A 20,268-nucleotide genomic window follows, 5' to 3' on the forward strand; every position below is an offset into this window, starting at 1 on the left:
AAAACTTGAGATACTGGCTACTCCTCTCTCTTATATATCCTTAGAAAAGGGCAGGTCAGTAATCCAGAAGCAATCTACTCTAAGGATAATATACAAATCTCTGAAAGAAAAGCTCAAATCTACCTCAAAATACAACAAAAGTCTAGCAATAACCAAATTGCTTTGAGTTTATTGTAGTCAGCAAAGCCAACTAGACCTCCAAGAGGGGCCCTACCCACTTTAAACAACTCAAAGTTTGTCCAAATAGTGCAACTAGGGCAAACTACTTACTAAGGTCCTAGAACTTAACCTTACAACTGAACAACTTTTGAAAAATACCTTTAAAAATATTTTCCTGAAATAAAAGCACATTAGTAAGAACTTGCATATGAGAAAGAAAAACTACAGGTTAATAATAGTTACAGACATATTTGAATAAACTACTAAGAGTGGTTTTCCTTTTTCTTTAAATCTCTGGGGAGGAAAAATTAACTATTTCCTTTAATAGGCTTTTTTAGAGTGAATCTAATAAGATACTACTATTGATTTAAATGTTAAAAGTTTCACATCATCGTGTCTTGGAAGAAACATGCTATTAGGCTATAAAATAATTATTGGGAAACCACACACAAAAAAAAACCAACAATTTTTTTTGATACTTCAAAAAGAGGAAACAGTAAAAGCTATATTTCTATAACAGTACAAGGTGATACTTGCTAAGTGAAGCTTTTCCTGACTTGTAGGAAAAACTTTGTAATATTGAAGCAAGAGAAAGAGGATCAAAGGGGGGTAAAGGGGAGAGAAAGCAAGTATAGAAATATTTGATAAAAAGAAATAAAAATTTGGTGTAATTTTGAATCCCTCTGTGGGAAAAAGATTTGTAAAACTAAACTGTACTGGTTAGTTATTTTTTAACACCTGGTCCAAAGATTTTGCCAAAAGTAATTCAGTACTAACTTATAAATAAACCTACTATTTTGTAATGTCATCTAAACAAAAAAGAACCATTATCTAAAGTAAAATTAGAACTCAGAAGAGAGTTAAAAGTTTAAAATATCGAAGGATCATGAAAGGAAAAAGGGAAGGGAATAAGCATTATACAGCACATGTATCAAGCACTACACTAAGCACTTTTACAAATATCTCATTGAATCATCACAACTTTGGGAGGCACATGCTATTATTATCCTCATTTTACAATTGAGGAAATTGAGGCAAACATAATTTAAGTGACATGCTAGTAAGTGTCCAAGGCCACATTGGAACTCTAATCTTCCTGATGCCATGCCAGTTGCTCCATTCACTGTGCTGGGAGGATAAAATAACATTTTTAATTCATTATACCATTCTTCCCCAAAGGGTTTGGGAAAAGGTCATGGTATCAAAAGGCACCAGAGATACCATTTTGACCGAGAATGCACCTACACATTTTTCCCTTTATGTGGTCCTCTGTGATCTACTTAGATGCTTCTTCTTCTGGGAAGGTAAACCAGCAGGATATGTCTCATATGTCCTTGGAGACATCTGGTTTGTTTGGGCCATTAAAGTTGTTGATTTGCTTAAAAAAAAAAAAAAGGCCTACAATGATCCCTTTTAGGAAGTTCTTTTTCTTTTGCTTGGGTGAAAATAGCCAAGAATCTATTTCTAATACATGGGAATCATTAATTTAAAAACCAAGTCTTAAATGTTCTAATGGAAATTCAAAGAGGATTTTTAAAATGGTTTTCAGAATTCTCAAAATATTTATACCTAAAAAGATGAATCACAAGTATCATGTTACTAAAACGAATGAGTATCTGACTTTTAGGAAATAAAGAATCTGAGGGGATATATTCAAGCAGTTAAATTAAGAGGAAAATATTATTACTCTGTTCTCTAAAATTCTTATAGCTAATCAATCTTTTATTTTTTTTTTCCTTAAAATTTTTTAAGGAGTAAGGAGAAAGGAGAGGGAAGGCAAGTGGGAGAGAATTCAAAAGTTCAAATTGCCCCTTCCTTACTGATGAATTAAACATGGGTATGTTTAGTGCAGACTTATAGTGAAATTATATTAAATACCTCCAACATTTTTCCTGAAGCCTTCTTCCAAGCTCTGAAATAAATTTCAGCAATATGAACCATCAGAGATCTGTACAAATTAAAAAAAAATCATAAAATTGAGTTAATGCTAAGGTACAACATATTTTTAATTAATGCTCTCAACTTGAGGGTATTATTTTATCGATGAAATTAAACAGTAATATTAAATGCTAAGTTGCAAAAAAGTCCTGAGAAGCAAAATAGCATTGACAAGTTCTTTTTCTATTCTTTTTAGATCACATCATCACTATACCTTCATTATTTTCTAAGAAATCTTGAAAAATCACAGGACATTAGATTGAAATTCAAGTACAAGAAAATTTCTGGAATATGTACTTTGGATTATCCATTCTACTAATTCTCTTAATCATTAAGTGAATATTTATATGCAAAAACTTCTTTTAATAGCTAAATGTTTTATATTTAAAAGGGTATCATTTTAATAAAGTATGATCAAATCTCAGATTTGACTGACAAAATGCTTCAACTATAGATGAGGCTTACATTACAGAAATAATACTGTCCTATCTATCCCTTTCTTTTTGAGGTGAGCTATTACAAATTAAGACAACATTTTAGTTTTAAATCCTCAAACCTATCAGGATCAGAAACTCTTTAACTATCAATTCAGAACCAACATAATGCCCCAAATAAATCATTTTTTCCTCTTGTCAAAGGCTTAGCTACATTTTTGAGGAAGCCAATAACAATAATAATAGCTAACATTTACATAGCACTTACTATGTGCCAGGCACCCTGATAAAGCATTGTATGAATCTATGATATTTTATATCTATTTTCAAAACAACTTTGTAGGTGCTATTATTATCTCTACTTTGCAGTTGAAGGAATTGAAATAGACAAAGATTAAGAGCCTCATCTGCCTTAGCTAGATGACACAGTGGACAGAGCACTGGGCAAAGAGTCAGGGAGACTTGAATTTGATCCAGCCACCAACACTTAGTAACTGTGTGCTACTAGGCAAATTGCTTAATCTTTTTCTGCCTCAATTTTTTTCAAGTGTAAAGCACTTAACGTTTACTTTTTTCCTTCCTCTGAAAAAAAAAATGGGTGAAAGTTTAGAAAAGAGCGTTGTCCTATCTAAAGATAAAGGAAGTAAGTGAGCAAGGTTTCTTGAATGACTCAATTATCTGATATAATTTTTAATGTACTAAAGATTTTTTCTAAGGTACAACTTTACTGATTAAGGAATTTTGTCATCGGTTTGAGAATATTGTAAATTGTAATTTCAAATGGTTTGTTAAAGCATGGGTTCTTAATTGATCACATCTTCCATCCTATGATAGATTTGAGGTAATTTATGAACTTCAATGGGGAAAAAAATTATCTCTATCCATTTCCTCCAATTGTTGAAAAATACTGTCCTGAGAAGGGATCCATTGGTTTCACTGGACTGTCAAAGAGGTCTATCACCCACAAAGAAATTAAGGACATCTATATTCAAAAATTTTCAAAGTCCATTTTTGGACCCCTCTATCTAAGCAAAAGATGTTTATAATTGTCAAATTGATTTTAAAAAACTGTTTCTGTCAGGTTTCTTTCTAAAACACAACCTACGGAATTATCTTCTACCAATCAATTTAAGGCATCACACTAATGATTAACAATGAAAAATTAGGCACTAATGTCTAATGACCAAAGTAAAACTTGTAGGAGCTAATTTTCAAGTCTATTTTAAAAGTTAGTTCAGTTTGTATCTTTAAAAAGTTACAGCAAAAACTGAATAACAGTTAGCTACCTGTAATACATACTTTTGTAAAATATGCAATTGATCTTTAATGGTCTCATGGATCACTCTAATGAAGTTTATATTCCAGCTGAACAGAAAGCTAAGAAATCGTCTTCCCTGTAAAAGAAAAGCAAGATATGACAAAAAATAATAACTGGATGAAAACAATTTCAATGAACAAAAGAAAAATCCTTGGTTGTTGAGTAATCTAACAGCCCACAGTACAAATAATTGTTATTAAAAATTGACTGAGATTAGAAAACATACAGCTTAATATAATATTTCCAACAGACAATATTTTATAAAACCATTGTGTTTCCATGACATGTATCAGCACCCCATGGGGAAGAGAGGAAAGGAATAGATGAGGAAGAGAGAAAAATGTAGAATCTTAACATCCTTACTTGGTTGTCAATTTGCAATTACCATTCAACTCTCTTTCCCTAGTAACTGTAGTCAGAGCTCACAATATGAAGACTTAAAAATTCAAATACAACCTATGAAATCCTTACTATATCTCAATACAAAGCATTTCAAAGACATAACTATATTACTTAATAAGATGTGGAATTCACATAATATGATAGGCAAGGTAAAATAAAATCTTGCATACATTATCTCATTTAAGCGCCACAACTGTATGAGGTAGCTACTATAGCTACTATTATTTCCATTTTATAGATGAGGAAATTCAGGCTTAATGCTTAAAAGTCTTGCCCATGATCAACATTTACTACTCTATATCTAGCAATGTATCCATTATATTGTTGCCTTTTAATTTGAGTCACAGTTTTATTATTATTCTGCCACTGAATTTTAAAACCTAAACTGATCTAAAATAATCAGAAGAGCCAAGATAAAAGATTCCTAAAAAATTTGACAGGAAAAAAATCTTAGCAGCAAGTTTCTCTGATACAGGTATGATATTCAACATATTAAGGGCTGCCTAAAATATGTGACAAGAACCACCCCCCCAAAAAAAATGCTAAAAAGATATGAGCAAATAGTTTTACCAATAGCTAAATGAGAAAGTGCTCCAAATCATTAATAGCATTGAGAAAGTGCTGCAGATCACCAAGAGTAATGAAAAGGTGTTCCAACCAAATCACTAACAGTAGAGAACATGTGTTACAAATCCTTAATATTAAAAGAAAGGTTAATTAAAAATGAAGTTCTAATTTCATACCTGTCAGACTGGTAAAGTTGACAAAAAAGGAAAATGACAACTGTTAAAGGGGCAGAAGTTTTTTTTTTTTCTTTATGCTCAATGGTACATGTAGCAATCCAGCCCATAGACACTATGGGGAGACAAGGAATGTGAGTGAGCACATAGCCATCCTGTGCATGGCAATAAATTTTATTGCCAGCGTGGCTGAAGTTTAGGCGCGAAACCTGGCTTTCCTTTGTCTCACTCTCCCGGGGATAATAACCCCACCTTCACCTTGTCATAAGTTGCATTATCCAATGGGAATACCCCAGGTAACTCATCCATATGTATTGAGGTATCATATAACTGTTCAATATGTATTGAGCTGTCAAGTCTATAAATAAACGAGCCCCAGTAAGCTCCGCCCACTTGAAGAGCATCCACAGCTTTGATAAGGAACATCTTCTCCCCTGTCTCTCTCTTCTCTATCTTTCTCACTAAGGCCTGGTCTTTAGGCCAGGCCTGCCTTACTTCCTCTCTTTCTCCTAATGCTACCTAGCATTATCTACCTCCTGTAGTTTCTGATCTCCTTTCCATCTGAGCTAGCTTTATCCTCTGACCAGTATGGTGTTAAGTCGAGATCATTGGGTGGTTTTAGCCTGAATAGTCATACTCAGTGGTCGGAGCTTAGCTGTGGGCTCATACAAATAATATTTGTCTACTGACTCGGTTAGTCACATCTCTAAAGTCGGCTCGTTCATGCCCTTCGCGGGATCAAAACTTCTACTCTATCTCTATCCTCTCTTTCTCACCTTTACAGCCTCTCGCAGGCCGGGAGGCCATAGTACAATAGGAGGGTGTGGAGACAAAAATCAATATTTGTTCATTAAAAAATAAAATTTAATTTTGAAAAATATACAGAAGAGAAGAAAGTATAGAAGAAAACACAATAAAAAAGGAAAGCTTTGAAAGTAGCATGTTGAAATGACACCTCACAGCCAAGTTATTGCTGTAGACTGTCAATTTCACTTTTTCAACATCTTCTCTCCTTTGACCCTGCCACCATTCTAGTGAAGGCTTTTATCACTTCACACTTTATTTCAGTAGCCTGTTGGTGGGTCTGCTTGTCTTAAATCTCTCCCCTCTCCTATCCACCACCAATGTGATTTTTCTAAAGCACAAATCCAACCAGGGTATCCTCCTTATTCAAGAGATTTGAGCGGCTCCCTACCACTTACAGTTTCAAATAGAAAATGTTCCGTATGACATTCAAAACTTTCCATAAATTGGACCCCTCCTACTTTTCCAACTTTTTAGACCTTATTTGCTCTCACCTACTACTCAAGTAAGTGACTTTAGCCTTCTAGCTTTTCCAGGAACAAGACACTCCACCTCACTCAGCTCTGGATATGTTTTCAGACTGTCCCCCAATACCTAGAATGTTCTACCTCCTCAATTATGCCTACTAACTTTATCAGCTTCAAAAAAAAACAAACACCAAAATCCCTTATTTTAAAGGAAGCCTTTCTTAAACCCTCTTAGTTCTAGTACTTCTTCTGTTAATCATTTCCTATTTATGCTGTATATAGTTTGCTTTGTATAGATTCATTGGCATGTTATTTACCCCATTAGATTATAAACAGTTTGAAGACAGAATCTGCCTTATGCTTCTTTTTGAATTCCAGGCACTAAGCACAGTACTTGGCACATAGTAAATACTTCAATATTTACCAATGAATTAATTGAAATTTAAAATTTTTAATAAACAAGCTATACCTAATAGATACCTGAGCACTGACATATACTGTGAATTCACATAAAATCTGCTTTTTCTGTTCTACTTTTTGTGCAGAATTTTGGGTACTAAAATAAAAGTTATAAAAGTCCAAGGAAAGAATGTGAAAAAGAAATTATAAACACAATAAAAATATTTTGAGAATTTTTCTTTAAAAATTCTAAAAAGAAAAAAATATCAAAATAGCCAGTTCCCACTTATATAGTTAGGGCATTTTAACTTACTTATGATAATTGTACACATATTTTCTCCTGCACTACCAAGGTCCTCAAGGTCCAAGACTTTTACTCATAAGAGTCCCTGGCATTTAGTAAGTGCTAAATAATTGTTGTCAAATTAAGAATTCTTGTGGCAGAGACTTTTGCATAACAAATACGCATTAGCTATATGTCATTGCTTCAAGTAAGAAGTACTTTGCTCTCATTTTTATAGATTTACCAAATATGTGAATTCCAGGAAGAAATGAAGGCAAGACAATCTGAGATCAAAAAGACTGCTACAACATTTCAAATCAGTAAAAAAATACCTAGCTTCCTTCTCTTTGCTCTAGACTCAGAACTTGGAAAGGTCATAAATATTATTTTTATTTCCTTTGATATCTCTTTTTCTTCCAACCGTCTCCTGTGGGTATTCTTTAATCTACTATGTGTATCCTTCAAAATATCACTTTTATAAACACCAACATGGGGGAGTTATGTGGCACAGTAGATAGAGTGGCAGGCCTGAAGTCAGGAAAATTCATCTTCCCGAGTTCAAACCTTATTTGTCTCAGTTTCTTCATCTGTAAAATGAGCTGGAGAAGGAAATGTCAAACACTCCATTATGCTTCCAAGAAAACCCCAAATGTAGTCATGAACATCTGTACAAAACTAAACACAAAAGCACCAAAAAAATGTTTCGCCTACTATATATAAGTAGAGACTGTGCTAAGTAATTTCTCCATTGAAGTCTATCTAACTAATTAAGTAAAAAAATCTTCAGTTTGTTAGTCATTATTCTCCAGAACATAATCTACCTTTCCTATTCAATTTAATCTACTGTAAACTTTGTTTTTCCCTTTCTTCACATTAACAATTACTGCCTATATGCTCTGGCTTGTATAATTTAATCCTTTCTACTTTCTGTCAATCTAAATTATATACTTTAAGGCCCAGTACAGCTTATTTTTTGAAAACTTAGGACCCACATAAGCATACTCTAGTTCTTTTATGTGTAATTCTTATTTTCATAATTAGGATTAGAGATTTAGTGCTGAGAGAGACCTTAGAGGAAAGAAGGAAACAAACATTAAGTACCTAGAGTGTCTGACACTGGGTTTAGTACTTTACAAATAGTATTTTATTTGACCTTTAAAAAACCTTGGGAAGTATGTGCTATGAGGTAAGGGGGGAGGGGGGGAGGGGATTAAGTGACTTGCCTGGGGCCACCTAGCTATTGTTTTACATTAGTTTTGATATCTGTTCTTTCGAGCTCTATGTTCTGAGTTAGCTCATATTATCTCTTATTAATCATCTAGTCCAGCTTCATTATTTCATAAGTATGAGGAAACTAAGGTGCAGAGGTTTTAAATGACTTGTCCAAGGTCACATAGATAGTATCAGAGATAGGATATGAGACCAGACCCTCCTTATGATAAAAAAAAAAAAGTAGGGCTCTGTTCATTACCATTGAATCTATAGATTTTGTTATTCTGTTTTTGCTCTATCTAGCAAAATTATCTTTGACTAGGAAAGGAAGAGAAATGATTAATACACAAGCTCCTATAAAGAAAAAACATAGAAGCCTAAAGCAAATGGACCAAAAATGAAAATCCTATTTACCTTTTCTGTCTTGATACCATTAATATTCATAAAGCACTGAAGTAACATATCCTTAATTTCATCACTTTCCTCCAAATCATAATCAAAGCAGAGTAAGGCTGGATGAATATTCCAAAGTCGACAAACATCTGCACCCTAGTAAAACAAAAATAGTAAAATTAATTTCGACAGCATCTTTAGCCATATTTGAGAGAAACATCAGACAAAAGAGGCAGATTTAAACATCAAATAATAATAAACTTATTTATTATTATAAACATAAATATAATTATTATTATTATAAACAATAAAAAATGACAAGCCACATTTATGCAGAGAAAAGTTATAGAATCTAGATAACAATATGATAGCAACACCGTAAGGAAAAATAACTTAAAAGTTTAAGAACTCTAGGGTAACTAGGTGGCTCAGTGGATAAAGAGTCAGGATTGGTGACAGGACATACTAGATTCAAATTGGGCCTCAGACACTTCCTAGTTGCATGACCCTGGGCATGTCACTTAACCCCAATAATCTAGCCCTTATTGCTTTTCTACCTTGGTACCAATTCTTATTATTGATTCTAAGTCAGAAGGGTTTTTTTTTTTAAGTTTAAGAACTCTAATAAATGCAATGACCAATCACAACTCTAGAGGACTAATGATGAAACATGATCCTTTTTTTCTATTTGCTTATATTTGAATCTCATAGTGCTAGGTACATAGCAAGCACTTAATAGATACCCAATGGCTGACTTGCCACTATGTGACAGAGATCAGAAACTCAAAGGGCAGAGTGAGACTTCTACTTTGAAGTATAATAATGTGTAGACTTTATTGCCTGATTATGCTAACTTGTCACATTTTATCTTATTTTATTTTTACATTTTACTTTTTTTTATTGAAGGGAAAAAGGAATAAAAGGTGCTAGCAATCATATTAACCCCCTTGTAAAAAAAATTGGTTATTAAAGAATTTTTTTAAATGCACAAAGGAAAAGGAAATTTGAATGGTAACAACAGATTAACAGGCTACCTTTGCAAGTAACATGCTGAATTCATTGTACATAATATTATATTTTAAATAATTATGTAAAATGTTAAAATATATTTATTAATATAAATGAGCCTAGTCATACTTTAATTTCAACAGTAGAACATTTGTTCTATCATAACAAATGTTCTATTCATTATATAAAATTTTATATAATAAAGAACCCAATCAAACTTTGGTATAAGAATGTTCTATATGACAACTTAATATCATATCTAAAATCATCAAAAAATTTTGATGTTCTGATCAAAAAGTAGTAGATATAAAACTGAGAAACTAGAAGGTATCTGAGTTATAGCCTGAGAACAATTTAACAAAAATAATGATGCTAAAGTTGTTGTTGAAAGGTCAAATATATCTTAGAAAACAAAGGAAATAATGCTAAGACAAAGCTTAAGGGTTATTCAAATGAAAAAGAGAAAGGCTCAAAATTAAAAATGAAGATCGCTACCAAAAGTAAACTGGATTAAAAAAAAAAACTTTGGGAGAAAAAAGATTAGGGGAAAAATAGCAGTAAGCAAAGTTGTAATAAGGTAAGGATTCATAACCTGGAGTCTATGAATTCTTGCATTTTTTCTTTTGATAATTATATTTCAATATTATTTCTTTTCTTTTAACCTGATGTATTTTAGCAGATCCATTTGAAAAAAATTATGCTAAGAAGGAATCCAGAGGCTTCAGTAGATTGCAAAGATATCCACATCAGAAAAAAAGATTAAGAACCCCTAGAATGAGTATTTTGTGACAACTGGACTAATTAGCATAACTTTATTAGTCCAAAAGAAATAAAAGATTTCAAAGATTAAAGTATAAGAAGGCTCATCTAGTTCTCAAAAACTAAGTGACAAAGAATGGTAAAAGAATATAATCAATTTCAACGTACTGTTTTAGTATTAAGACTCTTTTTTAATAGTATCATAAAAGCAGTTTTTCCCATATCTTCTTTGGCTTCTAGGCCTTTCTCCCACCAAATCATACATAGCTGATGTATGGAATTCTGCAGATTACTTTCAGATTCAGGCAGGGCATATATAATACCTAAAATTAAAAAAAGAACAAGATTTTAAATGCAACTGAACTTCATTAATTCAAACATAATAAATTTGGAACAGTATAACTTACATGGAAATGTAGTATGAATCTTTTCTTTGAAGGCATGGTAAAGGAGATTCTATCCTTTCAAAAATGTCACATTATGGAAAAAAATCAACTTACTATTTAATATGATTGCACACTCTAGAAGAGCATTGTAGTTTTCATCTTGATTTATTACAGATAAAGAAATGGTAATCACATATGTAACTGCATAGATGACTTTAAAGGTTTGTTTCTGTAAATTAAAAAACAGCACCATTAAAATCACAAAATTATCTTCAACTTTGGAAGGAGTTAAAACATTACTTGATTTTTTTAATATTAAACTATGCCTGAAAAACAAAATTACTTTAATAAGTTAAGAATTTATTTTTAATGTTGAAATAATTCTGAAATACAAGTTAATTTAAATACAATTTATTCATTGAGGTACATGTTGGTGATAGAACAATATTGTGCTATAAAAATAATAAGCAAGATGATTTCAGAAAAAGCTAGAAAGACCTCCATGAACTGATGCAGAATAAAATAAGGAAAACCGGAAGAACATTGTACATGGTAACAGCAATATTGTATGATGATTTACTGTGAAAACTTGGCTATTCTCAGCAATGCAATGATCTGGGATTATTGTGAAAGACTTATGATGGGGAATGTTATTCACTCCCAGAGAAAGAACTATTGAGTAGGATGAATATGGATCAAAGCACAATATTGTTCATATTATGTGTATTTACAGTTTTATTTGGGGCTTTTGGTTTTATATGAGGGTACTCTTATAACAATGACCAATATGGAAGTGTGTTTTGCATAATAATACATTTTTTAAAAGACAACTTATTCTAGCATATTACAAGGAATACATATTCAATCTTTAGAATTTCAGATTTTTAGTTCTATATATTTTCCAAGCATTTTAGTTCAATTATTAAAAGTCATTTACATTTTTAAAAAGTAAATATTACCTTGTCTGGGCCATTTTCTATTTCCATATGATCATCACACTCTTTTTCATGCCTTTGCCACTCATCCACTGGGGTCTCTAACAGCACATCTGTTAATAAATTTTTTAGCCTTTCCCATAATTCTTCTTTCTGTTTCCTTGGTAACTCCTCTAATAATTCATTCAAGTTGAAAGGGTCAAAGACATCTCTCTGTAAAGTTATCAGAATTACGCATTTTTTAAAAAAGAAAAACAGCACTCTTACTTTCTACAGTTTTTTTTTTTAAAGAACAACGATTGCAAGTTTTGATAGCCTTTAATACCTGTAACCAAAATAAACAATATATTCTTGGTTATAACTTTCAAAAAAAATTCTCCATGTGGGTAAAGACAAAATATAAGTAAGTAGCTGTGAGGTGAAAATTTTGTTAACAAAAATTTATACTAGTGTACTCTTAAGAGAATAATCCCAATAGCAAGACTCAAAAAAAATTTTTGGCCCATTTACAAAGAGGCTAAGTATAAAGTGGAAATAATAATAACCTTCTTCCCAGGGTTGCTATGAGAATCAAATGAGGTATTTTGTAAAGCTACCCAGCACACACTAATAAATACTTATTCCCTCCCTCTTCTCCTTCACAAATTTTAACTAGGTAATTGATCATCATACAGAGAGCTGGCCTCAGACTCATTAAGACTTGTTTAAGTCCTTCCCATTACTTGCTGAGGGTTTTGGGGAGAGTCACTAAACTAGCCAGTGACCCAGGATCTCTGAAAGTCATAAGTTAAAGAGTGTCAATATGCATTGGTAAAGGAAGCTTCCTTATGTACCAGTAAAATTAAAACTCCAATAAAAAAATGATTTAAGTGAGTATCATTATTTCACAGAAATTGCATATCATATGCAAACTTTGGGAAGAGTCTATAAGTCATAGTTGATAGCCAAATAGATTGGAGTTGGGATGATATGGATTTGAATTTCAACTCTGGAACTATTTATGTGACCTTGGACAAGTCAATCTCCCTGAGGCTCACTTTATTTATTTATAAACCTGGAACAATCTACCTTAAAGCATCTACCTTAAAAAGTTATTTATCAAATGAGATAATTGAATAAGTCTTTGCAAAACTTAAAGCATTTAAAATGAGCTAATACTGTCAGATAAGTTTTCAAATATTACTAAAACACAAATGTGTAGCATTTATTTTAAAGTTAATATGAATATTAAAAAGTCTCAAAGACTGAATTAGCCCAGAAGGAATCAAAGAAATGAACTTTTTTCTATTTTTACAGTTTCTTAAAATTCTGTCAAAAAAGATAAACCTTCTCTAATAGTTAAGTGGTGAGTGAGTTAAATAGTTTTAAGTAAAACTTCAAACTATCATCAAGCATTATTTAAAAAAAAATGCTCCAAATCACTATCAATGAGAAAAATGCAAATTAAAATAAACTTGAGGTTTCTCCTCACCTCAAAGTAGCAAAGATGGATGAATTCAAATTGGGAGAGGCTATGGGAAGACAAATACACTAATATAAAAGCAGTGAATTGGTCTGACCTTTCTGGAAAAAAATATGGAGTTATTCAAGAAAAATCACTATAATGTTCATATTCCTCAGATTAACAGATTTCAGAGAGCAAAATGAATTAACAGTTCTAATAAGGCTGAAGTATCTCTTCTATCACTTTCTCTTTTTTATTAAAAAATGCTTATAATCTGGCCCTAAGCCTCCAAATCACCTTTTATTTGTTACAGTGTCATGTTCTAGAATTTGAAATGAGTAATTTTCTGCTTCAAAGGCATATCAGAATGTATCTTTAATTGCCAATTTTTGAAAATAGAGAGTCCAAAATTTGACAAAATTAAAAATTAAAAATAGGCATAAGTGTAAGAAAAATTCAGTGGAAACACCTAGGAGTCTCAGTGGATACAGATACAGGCATGAAGTCAGGAGGATCTGTTTCAAACCTGGCCTCAGACACTTCCTAGTTGTGTGATCCTGCGCAAATCACTTAACCTCATTTGCCTAATCCTTACCACCCTCCTGCCTTGAACTGATACTTAGTATCAATTCTAAGATATATTATTAAGGTTAAAAAATTGTTGTTTTTTTTTTTTACATGGACTCAGAAGAATCAAGATGGAAGTGCAGAGAAGCACTTAGCCACCTTCTCAAAAATTCCCTTTCAAACTAATCAGGTTAGGAGAGCAGATCTCCTTGGATCATACCACCTTGGAAACACCACAAAACTTATAGACCTCCAGAGTTAGCTCTGGAAATAGCAGAACAAACGGCTGAAGCTTGGGACAATATCATTTCTGCCCTGAAGGGCAGAGTCCAACTTAAGCATGAAGTTAAAAGTTTTTAAAAAGTCTAGAAAATGAGCATGCAACAGAAAAAAAGAAGCTGACCATAACACCTTACTATGGTGACAGGAAAGATCAAGACATAAACCAAGAGAAAAACAATAATGTTAAAATCACTATAAACTGTGAATTTTAGATTACTCCACCCTACTTAGTCTAACAAAAACGGGAGTATCTAGACCCATACTTAAGGATTAAGTATTTAAGAGGATGGCCTATGACAGACATGTGGTAGCAAATGACAAATCAGAAACAACTGAGAGACCCTTGGGCTGTCCTAATTCAAGCTTAAGCTACCATTGGTACATGACATGTGAGATGCAGGAAAGTGACGTAAAAAACAACTATATATTTCAGGTCACTTCCTCTCTCCGGCCTCTTTTGGTGGAGAGGTGGCTCTGGCAGCAGCTTGCTGAGCATTTCGGCATCTTGGCGTGGTGGCAGCTATTGTCCAGTTTTGGCAGTGAGTTTTCCTTGATACTATACTGAGAGAAGCTAAGTAGCCTAGTCCAGATGAGGCATCTTCACTGAGCTCTCTCAGAGTTCAGGCTGATTCTTTTTCCTTTACCTTCCAAACACTCTCCTCTTAGAAAAGCCTCTAATCTTCAAAGACCTCATGGTGGAGGTCTCTGAACTCCCTCTGGCACAGGCCAGGCGGGAGAAATCCTATACCCTCTTCTCTCTCTTCTCCTTAATTTCTTCCCTCTATATTAATTAAAATCACCATAAATTTCCAAACTGATTTGGGTATTTTATTTAGAATTTTCTCTGGCGACCAAATTACTTTAGATTAGGTCACAACCCTAAAATTATCCTTACAAAGCAGAGCCTAAAAGAAAAATGTAAATTGAATACAAGACCAACAAAAATTTCTGGAAAAATCCCAGGAAGGATTTTTAAAATAAGAAACTTGATGGAAAAATTGGGAAAACAAATGAGAACGGAAGAAAAAAATTATGAAAAGAGAGTCAAAAGCTTGGTAAAAGAGGACTAAAAAGATATTGAAGGAAATAAAACCTTAAAAACAGAATTAGGCAAATGGAAAAGTAAAAAAGGTCACTGAGGAAATTAATTTAGCAAATATTAGAATTAGGCAACTAGAAGTTAATGACTCCCTGAAAACAAAATCAAAAGAATGAAAAATATAGAACAATATGTGAAAAAATAATCTATCTGGAAAACTGATCCAGGAAAGATAACTTAAGAATTATTAGATGAGGGCAGCTAGGCAGCTAAGTGGATAGAATGCCAGGACTAGAGCTGATAGGACCTAGATTCAAATCTGGCCTCAACTACTTCCTACCTCTGTGACCCTGGGAGAGTCACCTAATCCCAACTGCCTACCTCTCTTCTGCCTCGGAACTGGTACTTGTATTGATTCTAAAATAGAAGTGAAGAGTAATTTAAAAATTCTTAGAATACCTAAAAACCAAGATCCAAAAAGAGTCTAGCCATAATTTTTAAGAAATTATCTAAGATAACTGCCCTGATAGCCTAGAACCTGAAAGTAAAATAGAAATGAAAAGAATACACTAAGCTTCGTTGAAAGGGATCCCAAAATGATAACTCCCAGGAATATTATAGCTCAATTCCAGAGGTTTCGGGTCAAGAAGAAAATATTGCAAAAATCTAGAAAGAAACAATTCAAATATCACAGAGCTCTAGACAGGATCACATGAGATTTCGCAATTTCTATGTTAAAGGTAGAGAGGATTTGGAATATGATATTCTAGAAAGCAAAGGAGCTAGAATTACAACCAAGAATAACTTATTCAGTAATACTGAGTATAATCTTTCAGAAAGAAAAACTGGATATTTAATGAAATAGAAAATTTTTAAGAGCTAAATAGAAAATCTGACTGAAATACAAGAAAATTCTTCACTTCTTTGCAGAGAGCAGGGATCCACAAATATGGAACACTACATGGATTGTCTAATATTTTGATGTATTTATTGAATAAGGTTTTGCTTATTTTTATCTGTTTTTATTTTTTTTAAGTCTATTACAAAGGATGATTTTCTGGAAGGGGATGAAGGGAAATGATAAAAAGGAAAAATTTACACATATGTAAACAAAATATATCAATAAAATTTTAATAAAAACAATTTTTTTTAAGTCTTGCCTTATCATCTATCTGACTCTTGGCATGACCTGAGCCAATTACTTCCCCTTTCACAACCTTTTTCTTCATCAATAAAATGAGCAAGTTGTACCAATTAAATATTAAGGTTTCTTTATGCTCTAAATTTGTAGTCTTACAACTTCAGGATCAAAATCCCCAAACCACTCTCTGAAACTACAGAAGTAACTAGCATCTAACATAAAGCTCTTCTTTATACAATCACAAAATCTTAAATGGGGAAGAGACCTTAGTATCCAACTCATCCAAACCATATTCAAAAAAGAACCCCCATTGACACATGTCCAACAAGTAGTGCTCAACTAATTTCTAATTAGGACATTTCAATGAGACGTGACCAACTACATACTTCCAAAGACAACCCATTCCAGCTTTGGAGAACTCTATTAAAAAAGTTTTTCCCTACATCAAGCCAAAATTTGCCTCTTAAAAACTTCTATTCATTGCTCCTAGTTCTGCCCTCTGGGCTTAAACAAAACAAGTCTAAGTCCTCTTGCTCATGAAAGCCCTTCAAATGTTTGAAGATCATTTTCATATTTTACTCCCATAACCCTGCTTTATTGGCATAAAGGTCTAGCAATCATTTACGTTTAGTTTGCAAGTACAGCTAAGTTTAGTGGCTAGAAGGCTCTGGGTTTGTTTTAACTAAGGATCCAGGTTGTAACAGGCAATTTGGATCTCTAGTTCACAGAACTTCGGTATGGTTGATGCATTCATCACACCTGATCAACCAATGTTAAGACTAACTGTGCATTATAGGGGTGAATGGATGAATATCATAGAAATGGAAACAATAACTGATGAGCTGTTGAAGGTTTTAACTATAAATGCATGTTTTAGCTTTTCAATTATAAAAGTAAACTTATTTTGTTTAAAGTTTATTAAAAATTACTATGTTTAAAACATGTTTGAGATCTATCATGGGAAATCTAGAAGAAGGATGTAGAAAAGGATAGGCAGTTCTGTGAGCAAATGGGCAAAGAAAAATGTTCTAAGTCTTCAACAAAAAAGGAATAAGTTTAAAATCTGAATTTAAACTAAGGACATCCCCCCCAACCTTATACCCTCCCTAGTACTTAGAGACATCATGCCTAGTAGATTAAGAGTCAGGAAGATCTGAGTTTATATCTGCCCCTGAAATTTGGCCGCTGTATAACTATTAATCTTTCTATGCCTTAGTTTCCTTATTTATAAATTGAAAATGTTGGATGCAATGGCCAGTAAGTTCCTTTCCAGACCTAAATCTCAGATTCTATGATCTCTTCACTAGCCACCACTTCCTTTTATGTGTTGATTACCTTCATTAAAATATAAGTTCTCTGAAAATATTTATTGTCTCACTTTTGTATATGCTTAGTATAATAGCTAGTTAATAAATGCTTTTTCATATATTCCTTTATAGACTTAAGAGATCCCAAGCTCAGGCAAATCACTTAACCATAAATTATAGACGGGCTTCAGGTTCTTGATCATTGTTAGAATTGAGAGTCAATGTTAGAATTGAGAATCAATGTTTCTACTAAAAGTGATTTGATATTTGTAATGAAAATTGGTAAAAATATAGAACACAGTACTTACATCAAGTTGAACAAATTGCAAAAAGTCTTCAACAAATTCCTTTGATACAGATTGTAAAAATGTCTTTCGCTTTTCCATGATGAAGTTTTTTCAAGTGTTATTTATTTTGTGATTCTAGAAGCAATCACATAAAGTTACATTTTAACTTGCATGTGAAAAGATTTGGAAGAAAGTTAGTCTAATACTGAAAAAGAGACATAAATCTCCTTAAATACATCTTTTCAGGAAGGAAAGGGACATCAGAATAAAGGAAAAATAATTTCCCTAATACCATTCCTGAAGATTTTAATGAAATTTACAAGTTTTTTCCCCAAAATTGGCTTATAAAAATATGGAATAGATTGCTAGGGAACTTCTGGACCACAGACAACAATGACAACAGTAAAGTAGAAGGAAGTCACTGTACACAGGGTCCACATTGTGAACAAATATATTTCTCTAGGCAGGAGCAATGAAAAGTTTGTTTTTTGGAGAAACCAAGGCATTAGAAAAAAAGGAAAGATCAGAAGTACAATCTTAAATCGATGGTAATTAGAGAATCTGTTATATATATATAATAAATACAAAACCAAAAGAACAAAATAGAATGAAAAGGTCATAGTTACCTATATCCAAAATTTTCCTAATAATTGTTTTGAACAAATTAGTCCCTCTCATATCAAAAGGACTCCTGGAGCACAATTTATATAAGAATAACTTTGAAAGACTAAAAGACTACTAAAGGCAATAATCAACTTGATTTCAAAGGATCAAAGATAAAGCAAGCTGCCTACCTCCTAACAGAGGATTTCTGGACATAGCCAATGCAAGAATTTGTTCTGCTTGACTATGAATATCTGAATGAATACTAAAATATGTAAAACCAAGGGATTTGTTTCTCTTTTCTTTTTCCCAAGGCAGGGGGGAATTGGGAGATGGAAGAAAGAGAAAACATTTTTTTATATTTGGACAAGAAAGTGAATGCCTCCTAGCTTAATCCCTAAATCAAAGTCCCCTGCGTTTCATTTCCATTGCAACTAAACAAACCCAGCACAAGAATCCTATCCGGAAATGTCCAAATAAGTCAACGTTTGGAGAAAATTTGGTTGAATTGTGGTAAGGTTTTTCTTCTCTAAAACCACTATAACACTTATGGTGAGTTACACAGTATTATTATACGATGGATATCCATCATTCCCGGTTTAAATCCAGGGTCTTATAGTCCTCAGAAAACAGTGACCACTGCATATTTTAAAGCACTGGTTCCTGAGATTGACATGAAAAGGATGACAAAAAGGGATGACCACCCAGCTTCTAATATGACAAACTATCATGAAGAATTTCATTTTTACATAGCCTAATAGGCATCAACATTATTCGGCAAAGAGTTTCAATAGCGGCAAGGACGAAAAGGAGTCAATCGGAAGATTTTCGGAGAGAGAAGGACCTTTCGGTGAAGGAAGAAATTAGGGTTCCTACACATAGAACTCAACTCGATGACTTAAAACCCTCTGGTGGAGGCCTCGCCGGATTTCCCTGGACTCGGGAACAAGCAAGGGGCAGGAAGATGCCAGACGGCAGTTATAAACCGGAGCAGGGCTAAGCGATATCAATGAAGTAATACTTTTTGAGGAGGGCCTCCTACTTCCCCAGAATAGGGACCCTAGGGCTTGAGTCAGAGCATAGAACTGAGGCTGACCTGAACATTAGAGCTGCTACAAGTCGCTCTCCGCCCCTATACCCCGCCACCCCTTTACTTCATCCCACCTGAAGGCTGAAAGTAGCTTCTCCTGATCATCTCCTTTAAGTCAGCAGGCCAGGCTATTTCCTCAGGGATCTCAGGCTCGGTTCACCTCGTCTCGCCCCAACCTCACACTCGGGCGGGAGAAAATTTCAAACAAACCCGCCAGTAAGTCCTCACCGCGCAGCCGTAGCCTCGTTTTGGAGCGCGGAGGGGACTAAGGGGAAGCTCTATTCTCGCGAGATCCGAGACAAGACTTTTCTCTTCCAAGTGCTTCGGTGCGAAAAATGAAGCCCTCCCCTCCGCATTAGGGAGGGAGTGTTTTATAGTTACTGTAACTAGGGACATAGAGGCGGACCCGCCCTTCAGCTGTCACTAAATTCTCGCGGGATATGAGAAGTTATTCTGGTCCGCGCGCGCAACGGATACTGCTTTTCCGGTTTCCGGTCGACTCTGTTATGATGAACTCTCTACTGGTGGGCCACTTGCCTATATTGTGGTCGGAGTAAGTGCTCCTAACTAGTACGGAACAAAAAACACCAAGCCAGCATAGTGACTGAAAAAGGTTATGGAGGCCACCGAACCAAGTCTGGAAAACCCGGGTTCAAATTGTGCTTTTTAAATGTGAATTGGCTTTACGGTGATGGGCAAGTCTCAGAGCATCTTTTTCTACCAGTGGAGGGAGTTATCACACTTGGAGTTGCTCACATTGATATCACAGATTTAAGGGGGGAAATGGAGAGAGGGAAGAATAATTTAAACAAATTTTAACTTGGAAAAGTGATTTATGTATTTTGTTCCATGAATTCCTTTGTGAACTTGC

General features: G+C 33.6%; 1 protein-coding gene across 1 annotated transcript in view; it reads right to left on the bottom strand.

Annotated features, from left to right (window-relative positions):
- The window catches only part of NCAPG2 (non-SMC condensin II complex subunit G2), a 96,391-nt gene extending 76,572 nt beyond the window's left edge, over positions 1-19,819 (bottom strand). Inside the window, exons 1-8 of the mRNA XM_007504688.3 lie at positions 19,472-19,819; positions 17,726-17,839; positions 11,662-11,850; positions 10,817-10,931; positions 10,485-10,639; positions 8,571-8,705; positions 3,831-3,925; positions 2,038-2,107 (exon numbers count right to left, since the gene is read on the bottom strand). Coding sequence (XP_007504750.2) covers positions 2,038-2,107; positions 3,831-3,925; positions 8,571-8,705; positions 10,485-10,639; positions 10,817-10,931; positions 11,662-11,850; positions 17,726-17,803 — 837 coding nt within the window. The 5' untranslated portion in view covers positions 17,804-17,839; positions 19,472-19,819. The remainder of the gene's footprint in view (positions 1-2,037; positions 2,108-3,830; positions 3,926-8,570; positions 8,706-10,484; positions 10,640-10,816; positions 10,932-11,661; positions 11,851-17,725; positions 17,840-19,471) is intronic.
- Between the last annotated feature and the right edge of the window lie 449 nt (positions 19,820-20,268).

Source organism: Monodelphis domestica, chromosome 5 (genome assembly GCF_027887165.1).
Source record: "Monodelphis domestica isolate mMonDom1 chromosome 5, mMonDom1.pri, whole genome shotgun sequence".
In the NCBI taxonomy this organism is placed as follows: Eukaryota; Metazoa; Chordata; class Mammalia; order Didelphimorphia; family Didelphidae; genus Monodelphis; species Monodelphis domestica.